Here is an 18,303-nt window from a genome sequence, read left to right as displayed (position 1 = left end):
GAGGGTCATCGCTGGTCTGCCCAGCCTGGCCTGAGTTAAGGAGAAGGCCTCCGCCGACAACTCCCACTCCCCCAGATCCAGACACTACCTGCTGATGAAGTCTGCCGGCAAGTTGTCCACTCTGGCCACATGTGAAGCTGCTATATTGGCCACATGTTTCTTCGCCCAAATAAAATGTTCTTGCACCTCCAGCGCTACTAGCCTCTTCATTCCGCCCTGATGGTTGATATATGCCACTGTCATCGCATTGTCCGAGAACACCTGCTGTTTCTTGTACATTGGTTTTATGTTATAGTAGTTGTATTTTATTCAATAAGTATTAATTTTGTTATGCCTCTTCAGTATTACCCACCCTCCCTGTTATTTGTATTTTTCGGTTAATTGTAAGGGCACTGCCCAAAAGTTCTTGTTTTTTGTGAACCGATACGATGTGCGAATGGCTATCGGTATAGAAGAGACTTTAAATAAATAAATAAATAAACACTCGCACCACCTTGTCTTGAATGAGGGGGAGAAACTCCAGTAAGGCTCTGCACACTGCCCTGGTTTCCAGCCAATTGTTGGACCAGGTCGCCTCCTCTGAAGACCTCTTCCCCTAAGTCGATTTTTCTTGACTTATCGACCCCCACCCCCAACCAGAGTGGCTGGCATCCGTGGTCACCACCACCCAGTCGGACACTTCCCAATCCATCTCCTTCTCATGATTGTGTTGAGACAGCCACCACTAGAGACTGGACCTGGCATCCTCCGGTAATGTCAAAGGAAGCTGAAATTCCTCCGAAAGCGGATTCCAATGGGATAACAGCGCCCTCTGCAGAAGACGCATATGAGCAAAGGCCCATTGAACTAACTCCAGCGTAGAAGCCATGGAACCCAGGACCTGCAAATCCCGGACCCTGGGAACTGAAAGACGCATCAGCCAAAGGACCTGACTCTGCAACTTGACCACCTGCTCCGTAGTCGAACACCTTCCCCATCCAGGTAGCGAATTGTGCCCTCAGATATTCCAACGACTGGTTCGACTTTAAATGGCTCTTTGCCAGATTCGTCACCCAGCCCAATAAATCCAGGAGCTGCCGGACCCGCTGGACTGAGTGACAATATTCCATTTCCAACTTCACACGTGCTAACCAATCGACCAGGTACGGGAGCATTAGGATACGTTCTTTCCTGGGTGCTGTGCCACTACTACCATCTTTTTTGTGAACATGTGAGGCACAGAGGTAGAGCTCAAAATCTGATATGCTCCTCCCAGAAGCCTGAACCTCAGGAGCCGCTGGTATTCGGCCGGAATGGGGATATGGAGATAAGTTTCCAACAATTCCAATGATGCCAGAAACTCCCCTTTGCGCACCGCCGCTAACACCATGTGCAACGTCTCCATCCAAAACCGCAGCACCCAGAGGTAAGCACTGACCTTCTGCAGATCTAGAATGGGCCGAAAGGTCCCTTTCCTTTTGAGCACCATGAAAAACATGGAGTATCGACCCTGCCCCCTCTCCAGAGGGGGCAATGGAACAATGGTGCACAGGAGCTGTAGCTGTTGCAATGTCTCCTGCACCACCTCTCGCATGGCCCGGGAGATGCAGCGGGAGATTACAAAGGCGTCCCTGAGTAGATGAGAAAATTCCAAAGTATAGCCGTCTTTCATCACTTTCAGGACTCACTGGTCTGATGTGATCTTGGTCCACTTCTCTTAAGAGGGACAGCCTCCCTCCGATGGCCTCTGGAAAGGAGTGGACCAGCCTGCCTTCAATGACCAATCTTACTTCCGCCCCCCACCTTGGTGCCTACCATCCCTCAGAGGCCTGCATTGAGCTTGAAAAGACTGCTGCCTGTCCAAACTCTGCTTTTGCACTGCCGGACCCAGGCTCCTGCTAGCACGAAACCACCTCAATTCTCGGAATCAAGCTCGTGGAGTAAAAAAACTTCTTGGGGGCTCTCTTGTCCTCAGGCAACATATTACCCTTCGACTACCCCACTTGCTTCATGAACTGCTGTAAGTCCTCTCCAAATAGCAGTTTTCCCTTGAAGGGGAGGATTGACAGTTGCACATCCATCGACCAATTTTGTAGCCATAGGAGTCTCCTTGCAGCTACCACCATTCTTCTGGTGGAAGTCTGGATCAGATCATACAGAGCATCAGCCACAGAGGCTACTCCCGCCTCAAAGTGGGTTGCCTGCGCTGCCTCAGTCCCTTGCCACTTGTAAATTGGTTGACGGACTTACCACTTGCAAATTGGTTGACGGACAGAAGACAATGTGTGATGGTAAATGGAACCTTCTCTGAAGAGAGAGCGGTTTTAAGTGGTGTACCGCAAGGATCGGTGTTGGGACCGGTCCTGTTCAATATCTTTGTGAGCGACATTGCGGACGGGATAGAAGGTAAGGTTTGTCTTTTTGCGGATGACACTAAGATCTGCAACAGAGTGGACACGCCGGAAGGAGTGGAGAGAATGAGACGGGATCTAAGGAAACTGGAAGAGTGGTCGAAGATATGGCAGCTGAGATTCAATGCCAAGAAGTGCAAAGTCATGCATATGGGGAGTGGAAATCCGAATGAACTGTATTCGATGGGGGGGAAAGGCTGATGTGCACGGAGCAGGAGAGGGACCTTGGGGTGATAGTGTCTAATGATATGAAGTCTGCGAAACAATGCGACAAGGCGATAGCAAAAGCCAGAAGAATGCTGGGCTGCATAGAGAGAGGAATATCAAGTAAGAAAAGGGAAGTGATTATTCCCTTGTACAGGTCCTTGGTGAGGCCTCACCTGGAGTACTGTGTTCAGTTCTGGAGACCGTATCTACAAAAAGACAAAGACAAGATGGAAGCGGTACAGAGAAGGGCGACCAGGAAGGTGGAGGATCTTCATCGGATGACGTACGAGGAGAGATTGAAGAATCTAAATATGTACACCCTGGAGGAAAGGAGGAGCAGAGGAGATATGATACAGACTTTCAGATACTTGAAAGGTTTTAATGATCCAAAGGCAACGACAAACCTTTACCATAAGAAAAAAATCAGCAGAACCAGGGGTCACGATTTGAAGCTCCAGGGAGGAAGATTCAGAACCAATGTCAGGAAGTATTTCTTCACGGAGAGGGTGGTGGATGCCTGGAATGCCCTTCCGGAGGAAGTGGTGAAGACCAGAACTGTGAAGGACTTCAAAGGGGCGTGGGATAAACACTGTGGATCCATAAAGTCAAGAGGCCGCCAATGAAGAGTGGGTGACTCGCCAGAATGATGGCTACTGCCTGGACACAATACCCTTATTCAATAAACATACACTGGTTACTGTGACTCCAACATCACTCTAAGCTTCAACAGCAAGAGGAAATGTGGAAAAAAGGATTTGCACTCACAAAGCCGGGAGTAGCTGGCTTGTTACGGCGGTTACTACCCCAAACCAAATGTGCCTGATACTTCACTTTCGATGCACATCCAGCATAGCTCTCTGCTCCAACGGCAGGGGAGAAGAAAAACTGATACTTTCCGCATACCCAGCATAGCTTCAACGGCAGGGGAGAAGAAAAAAGGATTCACACTCACAAAGCGGGGAGTAGCTGGCTTGTTACGGCGGTTACTACCCCAAACCAAATGTGCCTGATACTTCACTTTAGATGCATATCCAGCATAGCTCTCTGCTTCAACGGCAGGGGAGAAGAAAAACAACCAATAAGGGCTGTATAACATAGTCTGGGTTAAAGCAAATGGGCATGGGTGTAGCTTGCTTATTGCGGCGATTACTACCCCTACTACCCCCTAACTAATCAAGCTAGATATTTCACTTGGATGCAGCTCCATCACTGCTCTCTACATTAATGGTGGGGGAGGAAGGGAAATAGAACCAAGAGCTAAAAGAAACAGATAAGTATGAGAGAAAAAGTGTGTGAGGCTTGCTGGGCAGACTGGATGGGCCATTTGGTCTTCTTCTGCCGTCATTTCTATGTTTCTATGTATGCCTTCTGCACCCAGGACACACACTGCATCAAACCGGCACACCACAGCACGAAAACTCCAACCCGAAACCTCAAATGGTCTTTGAGCAGGATCTCCAGATTCTGAGCCTGGACATCTTTAACAGTGCCACTCTGGCTACTGGAATGGATGTTTTCTCCAGGACTCAAAGATCTGCTCCTGCCAGGGATATAATTTCACCAAAGCTCTCGCTACTTCCAGGCTCGTCTCAGGAGATTCCCCCTCCCAATCTACCAGCATCTTCACTGTCATCGGCAACAGAAAAGCCTTAGGAGATCTTCTTAGTCCCTCCAGGACCAGGTCACCCCTTCATTATCCAAGTCCTCCCAGGTTTGTTCTGGCAAGGGATATAGCTTAGCCATAGTACTGGCTACCTTCAGGCCCGCTTCAGGAGACTCCCACTCCCGATCCACTAACTTCTTCACCTTCTTGGGTAAAGGAAAACTGCCTTAGGAGGACTCTGCAGTCCCTCTAGGACCAGGTTCACCCCTTAATCCCCAAATTTTCCAACAAATGGGGAACCAACAGACCCAACTCCTCCCTGCAGAACAGCCAAACTAACCGAGGGCAGTCAGCTTCCGCAGTCAGGACTTCACCCAAAAGGATCCACTAAATTGCTGACTGGGTCCTTGTTCAGCCTCACCGCAGTATCCTGCTGCTCATCTAACATGTCCCCATCCTCAGGCGTGGACCATCCTAGCCCAAGGAGACGCAGGATCTCTCCAGAGCCAACCTGCTCCCCCCCCCCCCAGGCTTTTTAGTCACAAGGGGTTTCCTGGTAAGTGGTCACCTGGATCCTGCCTCCTTCTCAGTCAAATAGGCCTTGTGAAAAAGCAGGACAAAATCCGCTGAAAACTGCTCCGAATCCAAAGAGGAGCTACCTGCCCATCGTCCCGCTGGTCACCCGTCCCTTCCCTGCCAGCAGCAGGGCTTAAATTGATGGGTAAAAGCAGGGGATGGAAGTTCCGAGGCTCTGAAGCAGCCTCTTGGCTCCTGCCAGGTGCTTTCAAAATGGACACCAGTGCTTCCAAACCCCCCCCCCCCCCACACCCCCGGACCTGAGGCACTGGCCCAGCCAACCTCGTGGTCTGACCACCCTTCAATGGGCCCACTGAGATCCCAGCCCCTCCCGAGGCACTCCCCACACAACTTGCAGTTATACAGAGTCAAACTCCTCTCACATAGCAGCCACAGCAACTTTTCCAGCACTACGCGGGCATCGGCCTGAATCGGGATCAGACCTAAAAATAGCCCTTACCACTGAACAAACACCGCCAGCAGTACAATGAAAGCACAAAGAAAAGAGCTAATTCCTTGCTTCTGGATGCGGAGGAAGAAGACTCTGGAGGTGAGGACTCAGAAGGGGTGAGGGAACCAGGATCCCTGGGCTTTCACCTCCCCTGACCAATAAAGGCTAAGCCCTGCTCAACCCAAGGACTGGCCCATGAAGGAACCTAACACCTCGGGAAGCCTTCCAGGAATCTTCAGTCTTTTTTTTTTTTTAAATCAAACTCCAGACTGTAGGTTTGCATCTATACCATCTGCTGGAGACAGAGAAATACTGAGGGACTGCAGGTGGCACTCTTGGTTGTGTAAGCACTGCCTCAAAGTTTTTGTTCTCTGCCTCCATCTGGAGGCATTTGCCTGAAACACTTTTTATTTTTATTCTTTTTTTTATGCAATCCAGTTGTTCTAAATATACAAGTTGCCTTTGAAAGGTATGTGACCATAAACTTAACATCCCCAAACTGCAAGGTAGATTGGAAATACTTTTAAAATTAGCTAAATACAGTCTTTTATGTACAATTAGATATTTATTGGGTTTTTTGAAAATTGTACCACTTCAGCTGAACCAATCAGCTCATCATCTAGGATACACACATTAAGTGCATATGGGCCTTTGTGAACATTTTATATTACACTGTAGTCTCACAATAATTTAAAAAAAACCAAACAAACAAAAATAAGGTACCTTATCTGTTATTTCTTTTATTGAAGCTACAGTTGTCACGTCAAAATGTCCACTTCTGCGTTTATAGTCTATAAACAGGCAGTCTTTCACTCCTCGTTCTATGGCTTGCTGAGAAGCTTTCATCACCTCTGTATTAGAGAATACAATAGTGCATTGCAGAGCTGTTTTTTCTTTTGTTGTTGTTTTTTTTTTTTTTTTAAACAAGCAAGAACTAAAAGCTTCAAATAATCTCTTAAATAAGTGGTTCATTTAGATTGGTTTTACAAAATTTATCTGACCAAGCACCCCTTCTCCTTGCCTTTAAATAGCAAAGTGGGCAGTCAGAATTACATGTTTTAAAGTTTTCCTGTTTCTGCTTCTGGAAAAGCTTTCATTCGTACAGCAAACAGCCCAGAAGCACTAAAGGCAAAGGGAAGCTACTTTATATATATAAAAAAAAAATAGCTTAACATAAGTTAAAGCAAGTATATGCATAATATCATTAATCACTTGGCTGCTTATATCTATCATCTGTATCCAAACAAAAATGATTCATCTCCCAACTCGGATTGCCTGACCTCTGCAGGGTCAAGCTCACACATTTCTTGATCACCTTTATCGTCTTCATACCCAATAAATTAATACTTAACTGGTGTGACCCAGAAATTTCCCTCCAAATGTCTCCCACAATGTATCGATAGGCCTATTTTTCATCTCAAAGATCAGCTTCTCCATCATAGAATTCTTACAGAGGCTGATACTTAGTGCCACTTAGCCGGATAAGTACTTATCCGGCTAAGTGGTGGGCAGAAAATGGGTATGTCAGGAAGGAGCTATTTATCTGGTTAACTTAGCCAGATATGTGATATTTAAACTTTTCCGGTAGATATCTAAAGTTAGCTGGCTAAGGTTATCCAGCTAATTAGCAATTTTTATATGGATATTCAGTAGCATAGCCGTGCTGCTGAATATCCTTTATAAGTTAGCCAGATAAGTTTTATCTGGCTAACTTACTTAACTGGATATCGTTCAATATCTACCCCACAAATTCTGTTTAGCCAGTTGTAAGTGGGTAGATTCCAGTCTTTGAGGCAACTGCCATACAATTCCTCCTTGCTACTAGCAACTGGAAAATGATATATTGACTTCTATGCCTTTTTCTTTAGATTAACTGCTAGATGCCTTCTTAATTTATGTATTTTAATGATTTTATATTTTTATTTCTCTATTATTTTATTGTAGTTTGTGTATGTTTTATTGTTAGCCTTGTGCATTGGCAGCAGATAAATAAACAAACCATAAACCAACTTTTTTCTATCACTGTTTCCCAGGATTGATAACCCTATAGGGAGGTTTTTTTTAAGCACTCCCTCTACCTGTCTTAAGAATTACATCAACTTCAGGCATCTCTGCCAGACATGCACCATGGAGCCTAAGGGGACAGCTACTAGCAGTGTGAAACAAATATTTGTATTTAAATGGATTCTTGCTATGTTTTTCTGAAGAGAGGGAGGCAGGGCGGGACTGTCTAGTGATACATATGTGGACTTTTCTGTGCCTGTGATCCTCAGAGTAGTGTGAAACCTGTCACTGGACCTGCAAGGTGAGTCATTCTTTTTTCCAAGCTTTTGTATCTTCTCTTTTTTTCCATCTCTCTCACCTTCTCCACATTCTCTCTCCTTTCATCAGTTCAATTCTACCTGACTACTTCTCGATTCCCTTTACAACTCTTTTCCCTTAACCAGTTAAAAAGACATTTGTGTATTTATAAAATTTAATAAAACTTTATTTAATAACAAATAGAAAGTATTGCCTTTACTTGCTATATTACATAAATTATAAAAACAAACTGTCAAATTACAACAGCAGCACGTATAAATGTTCCTATGTTCTTAAGTTCAAAATTAGAAGCCATTCAGCAATGGCCAGCTCATGTTATTCTTGTTGGTTCTTTTCTGTAGTTTAGTTGTGTATGACATAGCATTAGCTAATATTTTTGGTAATACTCTGATATCGGTGATTCATCTCATGAAAAGTTATGAGGCTTCCACACAACACAAATTATCTGAATTAGACCAGCCTTCAATACCTGCTAAATTGTTACTCTTATGGTTGTGTTATTTTTTCCAATGATACTCTAAAATCTGAATACAGCATAAAAAATATGAAAGCTCTAACAATTTCTTAGCTGCATTTTACAATTTCTAAGTAGATTAATGGAATGTTGGGCACACGTACCAAGAGGACATCTGCAGAACTTTCCAGAAGATTCCTTGATTAGCATATCTTTCACAGCATCAAGTAATGGTCCCAGAATAAGCACAGGTCTCGGGGAGGTACAATTGACTTTCTGAACTCTCTGATAAGCCAAACTCACAGAGTCTAATAACAAAAATGGAAAAGATACAAAGGCATATGTTACAAATGATTAGTAGAGTTGGCCCAATAGTGAGGAGGCAGCACTACATGTTACCATGCACAAGATTTGGATTTGAATCCCAGAGCAGGTCTCTGTTCTCTAGGCTGGCTGAAGGTAGTAATGGAGGCAGTGTACACAATCCCAAGGGGAGAGAAGCCTCATCCAGTGCTCAGTGATACTTAGCAGCCAGATGCAGAACCCACCACTGAATGCTCTGAAGCAAGTGTAGTTGTGAAATCACTGGCCAAGGATCATTGCTGTGATAGTCAAATACTCTTGGTAATTACATGTGAGGACTCATGGTGTCAAATCCCAGTCCTGGTTCCAACTGAGTTGCAAGTGTAAAGAAACAGAATAAAACTACTTCCCCTCCCCCCTAAAAAAAATCTGTGTAGTTGAGATGAAGTCATATTAGATTCAAGACCATAAACTGTCTAATGAGTTAAGAGTTCCAAATGCCGTTTACAGTCTTTGATTTGTGCTGTTTTGGGGTGGGGAGAAAGAAAAATTGGTTCTTACCTGCTAATTTTCAATCCTGTAGTACCAAGGATCAGTCCAGACCGCTGGGTTATGCCTCCCTTCCAGCAGATGGAGTCAGAGAAAAAGCTGAAAGGCACTCCCTGATAACCCGGTGTGCCACCTGCGATCCTTCAGTATAATCAATATGAAAGCAGAATGAAGTAAATTTAACAACCAATGACTAGATCAAGAGAACTTATCTGAACAATAATCTGTGAAAACTACGTACATGAAAAGAGCACGGATTGAGATGCTTCTATATATAAGTTTGTCTTAAATTCTTCAGAGTCGTCTAAACACTGCAGAGAGAAAAAAATCAATTGAGCAGACTCTCTGGAACACTATACCCCTGGATGGGCGTCTGGACTGATCCTTGGCACTACAGGAACGAAAATTAGCAGGTAAGAACCAATTTTTCTTTCCCTGTACGTACCAGGATCAGTCCAGACGGCTGGGATGTACCCAAGCTGCCCTAAATGGGGTGGGACATGGAGAGTCCTGCTCAAAGCACACTGCTGCCAAAAGAATCGACATCCGGAGCCCAGACGTCTAACCGGTAATGCTTAGCAAAAGTGTGCAAAGATTTCCAAGTAATTGCCCTGCAAATCTCCTGCAGTGAAGCACACTGGCTCTCTGCCCAAGATGCCGCTTGAGATCTGAGCGAATGAGTCTTAAGACCATCTGGCACTTGCCGCCCGTGACATATGTATGCCGAAGCAATAGTGTCCTTCAACCATGGGCAATAGTAGTCTTGGAAGCCTTACATCCTCTCTTAGGACTGCTCCATAAGACAAAAAGATGGTCTGACAATCGAAAAGCATTAGTCACTTCCAAGTACCGCAAAAGTATCCGGCGGACGTCCAATCTCCTCAAATTATGAGCCCGAGGAGAATTCCTATCCAAATCTGGGAAAGCCGGTAACTCAACTGACTGAATTACATGAAACGCTGATACCATCTTCGGCAGAAAAGAAGGCACCGTCCGAAGCGAAACCCCAGTGTCCGAGATCTGCAAGAACGGTTCTCTGCAGGACAACGCTTGAATCTCAGATATTTGTCTGGCCGAACAGATAGCCATGAGGAACACCACCTTGAGTGTTAAATCTTTCAACGTAGCCCGCTTGATACGCTCAAAGGGAGGACCACAGAGCCCACGGAGAACCAAATTCAAACTCCATGAAGGACACACTGCACGCATCGGCGGGTGTAAATGTTTGGCCCCTTTCAAAAAATGAGCCACATCAGGATGTCCTGCAAGGGACGTACCATCAACTTTACCTCTTAAACAGCCTAACGCCGCTACCTGAACACGGAGCAAGCTGTTCGCCAGTCCTTTCTTTAAGCCCTCCTGCAAGAATGCGTGAATGTGCACAATAGTGGCCTGGCACGGGGACACCTTCAACCCGCTGCACAAAGAATTGAAAACCTTCCATACCCGAACGTAGGTAAGTGAAGTAGAGGTCTTTCGCGTGCGTAGTAGAGTGGTAATAACCGCATCCAGATAACCCTTCTTTCTCAACTACCTCCTCTCATAAGCCAAGCCACTAGACAAAAGCGAGCCGCCTGATCAAAAAATACTGGACCCTGTCGAAGCAAATTCGGTAGCTGACAGAGACGCAAGGGACCGTCTACCACCAAGTTGATCACGTCTGCAAACCACTGCCTCCGCAGCCACTCCGGAGCTAAGAGAATAACCGGCCCCAGATGGGACTCTGTTCGCCTTAAGACTTTCTCCACCAACGGCCAAGGAGGAAACACATAGAGGAGCGCGTCATGGGGCCACAGAAGGACCAGGGCATCCACCCCTTCTGCCCCGTGCTCTCTTCTGTGACTGAAGAAACGAGTCACCTTCACGTTCAGCCGAGTTGCCATCAAATCCAAATGGGGGACTCCCCACCGGCGAGTCAAGAGCCGCATCACCTCCTCAGACAACTCCCACTCTCCGGGATCTAGCCGCTGTCGACTGAGAAAATCTGCCTGGACATTGTCCACTCCGGCTATGTGGGACGCTGCCTACCGGGTCAGATTGCGCTCCGCCCAGACCATCAACTTGTCCACCTCGGCAGCCACCGGCCGATTCTTTGTTCCCCTTGATGACTGATGTATACCACGGTTGTCGCATTGTCGGATAGAATCCTCACTGAATGATGCTGGACTAGCGGGAGAAAACGGCACAGCGCTAGACGAACCGCCCTGAGCTGTCTATTGACCTTGCGCCGATCGTGACTGACAGACTGCCCCCTAACCGGAAAGGCTGGCATCCATTGTCACGATCATCCACTGGGGATTCTCTAGGTCCATCCCCTGTTGCAAGTGATCGGGAACCAACCACCATTCTAAACTGGTCCTGGCTGGATCCAGCAAGGGCAAGTGGGGTCCCAACGGGAAAGCAACGCCCTCTGCAAAGGTCTCATGAGCAAATGCCCAGGGAACCAACTCCAGAGTAGACGCCATAGAACCAAGAACTTGCAAATAGTCCCGTACCTTGAGCAAAGGGAGGGCCAAAAGACGTTGAACCTGAGACATCAGTTTGCCCATCCTCTTCCGAGGTAGGAAAATCTTGCCCTCAGCTGTGTTGAAACGCGGTCCCAGAAATTCCAATTGGTACCAATTGGCTCTTGGAGTAATGGTACCAATTGGCTCTTGGAGTAATGGACTATCCATCCAAGTGAATGAAGGCGATGCAGTACTGACTGAGCCACCACCTTGCAAAGATCCTCCGATTTCACCCGAATGAGCCAGTCGTCCAAATAGGGATGAGCTAAGATCCCCTCCCGCCGTAGACACACTGCCACTACCACCATCACCTTGGTGAAAATGCGGGGAGGCATCATCAAACCGAACGGCAGAGCATGAAACTGGTAATGCTCGCCCAAGACCATGAACCACAGAAACCGTCTGACATTCTCAGATTCCTATATGAAGGTAAGCCTCCATCAGATCGAAGGAGGCCAAAAATTCGCCTTTGTGGACAGCCGCAATGACGGACCTCAACGTCTCCATGCAAAAATGAGGTACCCGTAAGCGCACTGTTGACCTTTTTCAAGTCCAATATCGGCCAGGAGACCTCCTTCTTGGGGACCACGAAATAAATGGAGTACCTGCCGGTCCGACATTCGTCTGGTGGCACCGGGACAACCACTCCCAGAGCCTTTAACTGTCACAGGGTTTGGAGCACCAACTGTTGCTTTGCCCGAGACCCGCAAGGAGACACCAGGAACAGATCCCGTAGCGGGCAAGCAAAATCCAAAGCGTAACCATGTTTTATGATATCTAGAACCCACCAGTCTGAAGTTATCTTGACCCATTCCTCGCGAAACAGGGAGAGATGACCCCCAATCTCCGGAACGGAGTAATGGGCCAGCGCACCTTCATTGGGGAGCCTTGTTGGCGGAGAATCCTTGGGAGTATCCATCGCAAGGAGGCCGACTACCATGAAAGGAATGAGCCCAAGCTTGAGACCTTGCCGAAGACTGCCGAGGAGCAAAGGATGGGCCCCTACCTATACGAAAACGGCGCTGACCCCTAAAATGACCCAGAGATGCACTGAAAGGGCAAGAAGAACTGGGCCTGTCTTCAGGGAGCTTGTAAACCTTGTTGTCCCCTAAGGACTTAATAAGTTGCTCCAGATCATCCCCGAACAACAGTTTTCCTTTAAAAGGAAAGGAACCCAGCTGAGACTTAGAAGAGACATCAGCCGATCAATTACGGAGTCAAAGAAGACATCATGCGCGCCGAGGTACGTAGAAGATCGTACAAAGCATCCGCTGTATAAGCCACCACCAACTCCATGCGGTCCGCCTGTTCCGCCTCCGCTGGAGGCAGCTCCTGAGTTGTGAGCAACTGCTGAACCCATCTAAGGGTAGCTCTCTGCATGAGACTACTACAGACGGCAGCCCGCACTCAGAGCGCCTATATCTCAAAAATCCGTTTGAGGAGAACCTCCAGCTGCCTATCCTGGAGATCCTTGAGAGCTGCCCCTTCCGTTACCGGAATTGTTGTGCGCTTGGCAATGGCCGAAACAGCCGTGTCCACCTTAGGGATCTTAAGAAGATCTAAGGACTCGTCCGGCAGCGGGTAAAGCTTTTCCATGGCCCTACTAACCCATAGGGTGGCTTCCCGGGTCATAAGCTGTAAGAGCATCGGGTGAAAAGGAAAGGTTCTAGGAGGAGCCTGAAGACCCAACAAAACAGGGTCCCCTGAAAAAAATCCGCCACCTGCTGTGGAGCCTGAATATCCAGTTCCGCTAGCACATGCGGAATCAAAGGGTCCAGCTCCTCCCGGCGAAATAACTGGAGCACCCGCGGGTTATCACCTTCGACCTGAGCGGAATTGTCCACGTCGTCACTCGTGTTCACCAGGGAGGGGTCCGGGAGTGCAGGCTCAGGAGGAGTGGAAGGTACCAGTACCTCCGTGTCAGGGGTTGGACGGGGTAGTAGGATCCTAGGAGCCCCCTGATCCTCTGCAGGCCTAGGGATCTTTGCAGGAGGAGCATACTGCAAATCTAAGTCTGTCTCTGCTTCCATATAAGCCTTGTGCAGTAATACAATAAACTGTGAAGAAAACGGATGCTGCCTCTTTAAGGGCCCCTCCCCCGGAGGCAAGGCAGGGGGGAAAGGATCATGCCCCGAATCGCGAGGTCTTTCAGGGCTCAACGTAGGTGGAGAAAGCAGCGGGAAATCCCCTCCCCCTGAGCAGCATCAGGGCCCGAGTCGGGCAAAATGGCCACCGTTCCCGTGTTTAGCAGAGATGGGGCAGGCCTCTGCTTTTGAGCCGGTTGACTCCTACCTAAGCCACTCGATCGCGGCACAGCTAATCTTGTTCCTGCAATCGGCACCTGTGAAGGACCTTCGTCCCCAGGGATACAACAGGAGCAGAGGCTTTCGCATGAGAGCCGTGCTGCCAGCTCTCCACAAGCTGCACACCGCGATCCCCGCGGCATGGTAAGCTAAGCAATAAACAAAAATCAGCTGAGTGAAGTAATTCACCCTCTCTGGAAACCTGGGAGATCTCACCTGGCTCGCTCAGCTGGCTTTTTTTTTTCAGAGCTGCTCAACCAAGGGAATGCACGTCCCTGGGCTTAATCAATAATTAGTAGCTCCCACCAAAGGAATTAAACATCTCTAGAATTGAATGGGGGGAGGGACCAGCCCACCGGTAAATCCCCCCAACTCACCGGGCTGCATCAAGACTCTCCGGGCATTAAGGTCATAGGGCAGAAGCCCAGCCTTGCCTGCTATTAGAAAGTGATCTTTACTCTCGCCTGTCTAGTTTTTTGTTTTTTTTTACTACAAGTTGATCTAGTCAAAGGCACTAAGGATAAAGAATCCCTTCACGTAATAAATAATCAAGAATTTTGTAAAGGATCAGGACCGCAGGTTATGCCACCCTTCATCTGCTGGAGTCAGAGAAATACTGAAGGATCGCAGGTGGCACACTGGGTTATCAGGGGGTGCCTTTCAGCTTTTTCTCTGACTCCATCTGCTGGAAGGGAGGCATAACCCAGTGGTCTGGACTGATCCTGGTACGTACAGGGAATGCAAGTTGAGAATGTTTACTTTAAATTCAGCTCAAAATTCTTTTCTACCAATTAGACAACCATTAAGCAACCCTGGATTGCTACAGCTATATACCCATCTGCTTTCCAACAATGCACTTATCAGACTCCTGACTTGGCCATAGTGCTTGGGAAGGGCAAAGAGGTAGCAGCATTATAAACCAGTGCCTTAATTCTCTCTAGCAGGCTTTGGCCACAACATAAAGGTGATGTGTTTGAATACTAGTGGGTAAGGAAGATGACCTCCACCCTCAAGAGATCAGCACTTAGGGTTTCAGTCTCAGAGATGACTTTCCAGCTAGCCTCATGGTTCTCAGTGGGTAGGGTAAAAGGAAAACAAGAAGTATTTTCTTTTCTAATTACAAACATCTATGCAAATGACTAATTTCTCTTTCAGCACACTTATAGATATGTTTTACAACCATGACACGGTAGGCAGGGACACTCCTTTGTCTCTTGCTAAAAGACCATCTTGTGTAGGGCCACTATAAAGTTCATCAGGGCTGGGTTTTGTTTAGTTTTCTAAAAATGTTCTTTTAATTGAAATGCATTAAACTGCCTTGTAAGGCTTTCCCATCAGAGCAAGAACTAACTCCCTTCTGTTTTTTTAGTTGTTGTGTTTACTACACTTTCCAGCACAGCAGAATTTTTCAACTCTGATCCTTAGGGATCACAAGCAGCTCAGGTTTTCAGGGTAACCAAGCTATACAAATTAGCCTTCTTCTTAGACCAAATGTATGCAGATAAATGATAAATATTCCCACGTGGCTATCCTGAAAACTGGACCTTCTGTTGCCTTCACTGACAACCCTTGCACTAGATCACATCAAAGAAATGTTTTATATAGGATCAACATCTGCAACAGGCTTCTATAAAAGCTGAGGTTATCTGCGCAGGGTGACCATGATTATAAACTTATCATCAAGCAGCACAGGGTGTTCAAACATTTTGAAGGGCTGCCTAATAAGCTTTTAGTAACTGGATTATTACAAAGCTTGATGGTAAGACATAGGAGGGCCCTATATGCTGAATTATGTATGGGATTTGTAAGAACTGAAGATGACAAGGCCTAAAGTGGCCTATTAATGGAGGCCAGCACTGTAACAAAATGTAAACATGTTAGGGACAAATAAAGAGGGCAGTGGTAGGAACAGGGATAAGCATTTTGGTAAAAGACTGGAGGGTGAGAGAAGCTGGTATTCATTTCAGTATGGGAAATTGTATGTTCCTCTACCCAAACCGGAAGAGAACCAGAGGGGAAAACTGGGCACACTGGATGAATTAAGTGACCTTTAACTGCCAACATTTGCTGTGCTCCTACACATGCACAGTAAATAAAATCTGTGCAAGCCACAAACAATTAGCATTCTTACATTGTTTCTAATGTTTACATACATAAAGTACTGAAAATAAGTAGGCATAAGCTCACCATCCATGAAAGGAATGGAGTCTGTACTGATGGTGTCAAGAGACAATAAATCTTTGCCATCTTTGGAGCCACCACGCTTGTGTTTGTGTTTCCTTCGAAAGAAGGATCTCCGAGCTGCTGCGGACAGTGTCTTACTGGAGCTGTTTTCATCTTTCACCTCAGACATACTGTGCCTGCGGTAGAATTCCTGGTCCATCCTATGTAAAAATTCAGACAAATTAAAAAAGAATATTTCTAATTTCAAATGTGTCTTATTTTATACCACCATACTACCACTGCAGAGTGACAAGCTCTTATCTTAAGCAGTGATTTCACAACCAGTAATAAAGAAGTTACATTTTAAGGAAAAGTGGTATATCAAAATGAATTTGAACTCTGAACTCTATAAGCATAAGGTGCACTTCCCTTCCTCAGCTGAAGAAAATGTCACTTACCTCTCCTGCCACAAACCCCCTTCAAAAATACCACGGGGTATCCGCTGATCACCTGGATCCTGTGCTGCCTTAAATGCAGTGTGTGTGCTTGAGTAAGGGAGTGTGGCTGCATGTGTCCCAGAAACTAAGAACGATATTATGGACTGATAGAGAGATGCATGCACTCTCAAATCTAGTGAAACATGCCTAAAAATAAATAAATATATATATATATATTTTTTTTTTTTAATTATTATTATTTTACTTTACCAGCAGTTGTCTCCTGCTTATTTTGGGCCTCCAGTTTATTGGATTAGCCTTCATTCCCAACAAGCTTTTCTCCCCCATCCCCATCCGAACTCAGGGCAGTCATCGCAGCAAAAGTCCTAGGCCAAGGATCACAAACTGTGGCTCCCTCTGGAGCTCAGCAAAATGTTGGCCCTATCCCTGGCAAAAATATTACATTTTTAAAGGCTCTAAATCTTTTAAAATAAGACACAAAATAAAGTAAAAGGATTCACACATATTTTAAAGATCTGAATCCTGTTCAGAAACAGAAGGTTCCTCTAGGTATTTTGTGAAGGGTGTCAAAGCCATAAAGATAGTTAATGATGTTAATGATAATAAACTAGCTTTATGGGATTCATATACCCAAACTTATTGGCTCAGATGGTCTGCAGCTATGAAGTAAAAAAAAATGCAGAAAGGTATTAACTAACATGTATTTGCTGGGTATCTGTCCCCGTTCAAGCTTTTGTGCGCCTTCATCTAGCTGCCAGGCCATCCAGCCACCAAAGTTCCCTTGTGGTAAAGTGTCATCAACATACAAAATGTCATCCTTCTTAAAGCTCAAATCCTGCTCCACCTCTGCCTGTCGATCATAAAGTGCTCTGAAACAAAACAGAGAAGTTTTTTATAAGCCACAGCACTGCACACAGAGTGTATCCAGCAGAGTTCTTGTTCCACAAATGTCACGGTCAACACAAATACACTGAATGCTACTTTACAGATTAGTAGAGAGAAGTACTGCTATGGTATGATGATACGCAGTACAAGCCCTCTAAAAGAGTAAACAATAGGAAAATTAGGTCTTACCTTCGATAATTTTCGTTCCTGTAGTACCAAGGATCAGTCCAGACTGCTGGGTTATGCCTCCCTTCCAGCAGATGGAGTCAGAAAGAAAACTGAAAAGCACCACCCATATAACCCGGGGTGCCACCTGCAATCCCTCAGTATTATTGATAACAAAGCAGAATGAAAAAACCATTGTCACCAAAAAGCCGTGTGTAACATAAAACTGAAATACACTTTGCAACCCATGACTAGATCAAGTTAAAACTAAACTTATTCAATAAATGAAGCAACATGAACTCGCAATTATAATCATTTAATCTTCTCAAGATCAGCAACGGACCTGTAATACGACCTATCAAGAAATTATGAACAGCTGATTGGACTCTCCTGAGTACGGGTGGGCATCTGGACTGATCCTTGGTACTACAGGAACGAAAGCTATCGAAGGTAAGACCTAATTTTCCTTTTCCTGTACGTACCAGGATCAGTCCAGACTGCTGGGATGTATCCAAGCTGCCCTAAATGGGGTGGGACCTGGAGAGTCCCGCGCGAAGCACACTACCGCTAAAGGAATCCGCCTTTGGATCCCTCACATCCAACCGGTAATGCTTAGCAAACGTGTGTAAGGTCTTCCACGTGGCCGCCCGACAAATCTCTTGTGGTGAGACACACTGGCTTTCCGCCCATGAAGCCGCCTGAGACCGAAGAGAATGCGCCTTAAGACCCTCCAGAACTGGGCGCCCGCAACATATGTAAGCAGAAGCAATAGCATCCTTCAACCATCTGGCGATAGTAGTCTTAGAAGCCTGAAACCCTTTCTTAGGACCGCTCCACAGAACAAAGAGGTGGTCAGACAATCGAAACAGATTAGTAAACTCCAAATATCGCAATAGGACCCTACGGACATCCAACTTCCGTACATCCTTATCTTCCTCAGAGAAGGCTGGCAATTTGACGGATTGAT

General features: G+C 46.1%; 1 protein-coding gene across 2 annotated transcripts in view; it reads right to left on the bottom strand.

The window, feature by feature from the left end:
* Nucleotides 1–18,303, bottom strand: part of DLG5 (discs large MAGUK scaffold protein 5) — a 469,022-nt gene that overhangs the window by 27,800 nt on the left and 422,919 nt on the right. For both annotated transcript variants that reach the window (XM_029609514.1, XM_029609515.1), the window contains 4 exons: nucleotides 16,985–17,155; nucleotides 15,853–16,049; nucleotides 8,168–8,311; nucleotides 5,951–6,078 (listed from right to left, as the gene is read on the bottom strand). In XM_029609514.1, coding sequence (XP_029465374.1) covers nucleotides 5,951–6,078; nucleotides 8,168–8,311; nucleotides 15,853–16,049; nucleotides 16,985–17,155 — 640 coding nt within the window. The remainder of the gene's footprint in view (nucleotides 1–5,950; nucleotides 6,079–8,167; nucleotides 8,312–15,852; nucleotides 16,050–16,984; nucleotides 17,156–18,303) is intronic.

This window comes from Rhinatrema bivittatum, chromosome 7, assembly GCF_901001135.1.
Source record: "Rhinatrema bivittatum chromosome 7, aRhiBiv1.1, whole genome shotgun sequence".
Classification (NCBI taxonomy): Eukaryota; Metazoa; Chordata; class Amphibia; order Gymnophiona; family Rhinatrematidae; genus Rhinatrema; species Rhinatrema bivittatum.
The sequence above is the reverse complement of the archived record's forward strand: the minus strand, read 5'-3'. Positions and strand labels throughout refer to the sequence as shown.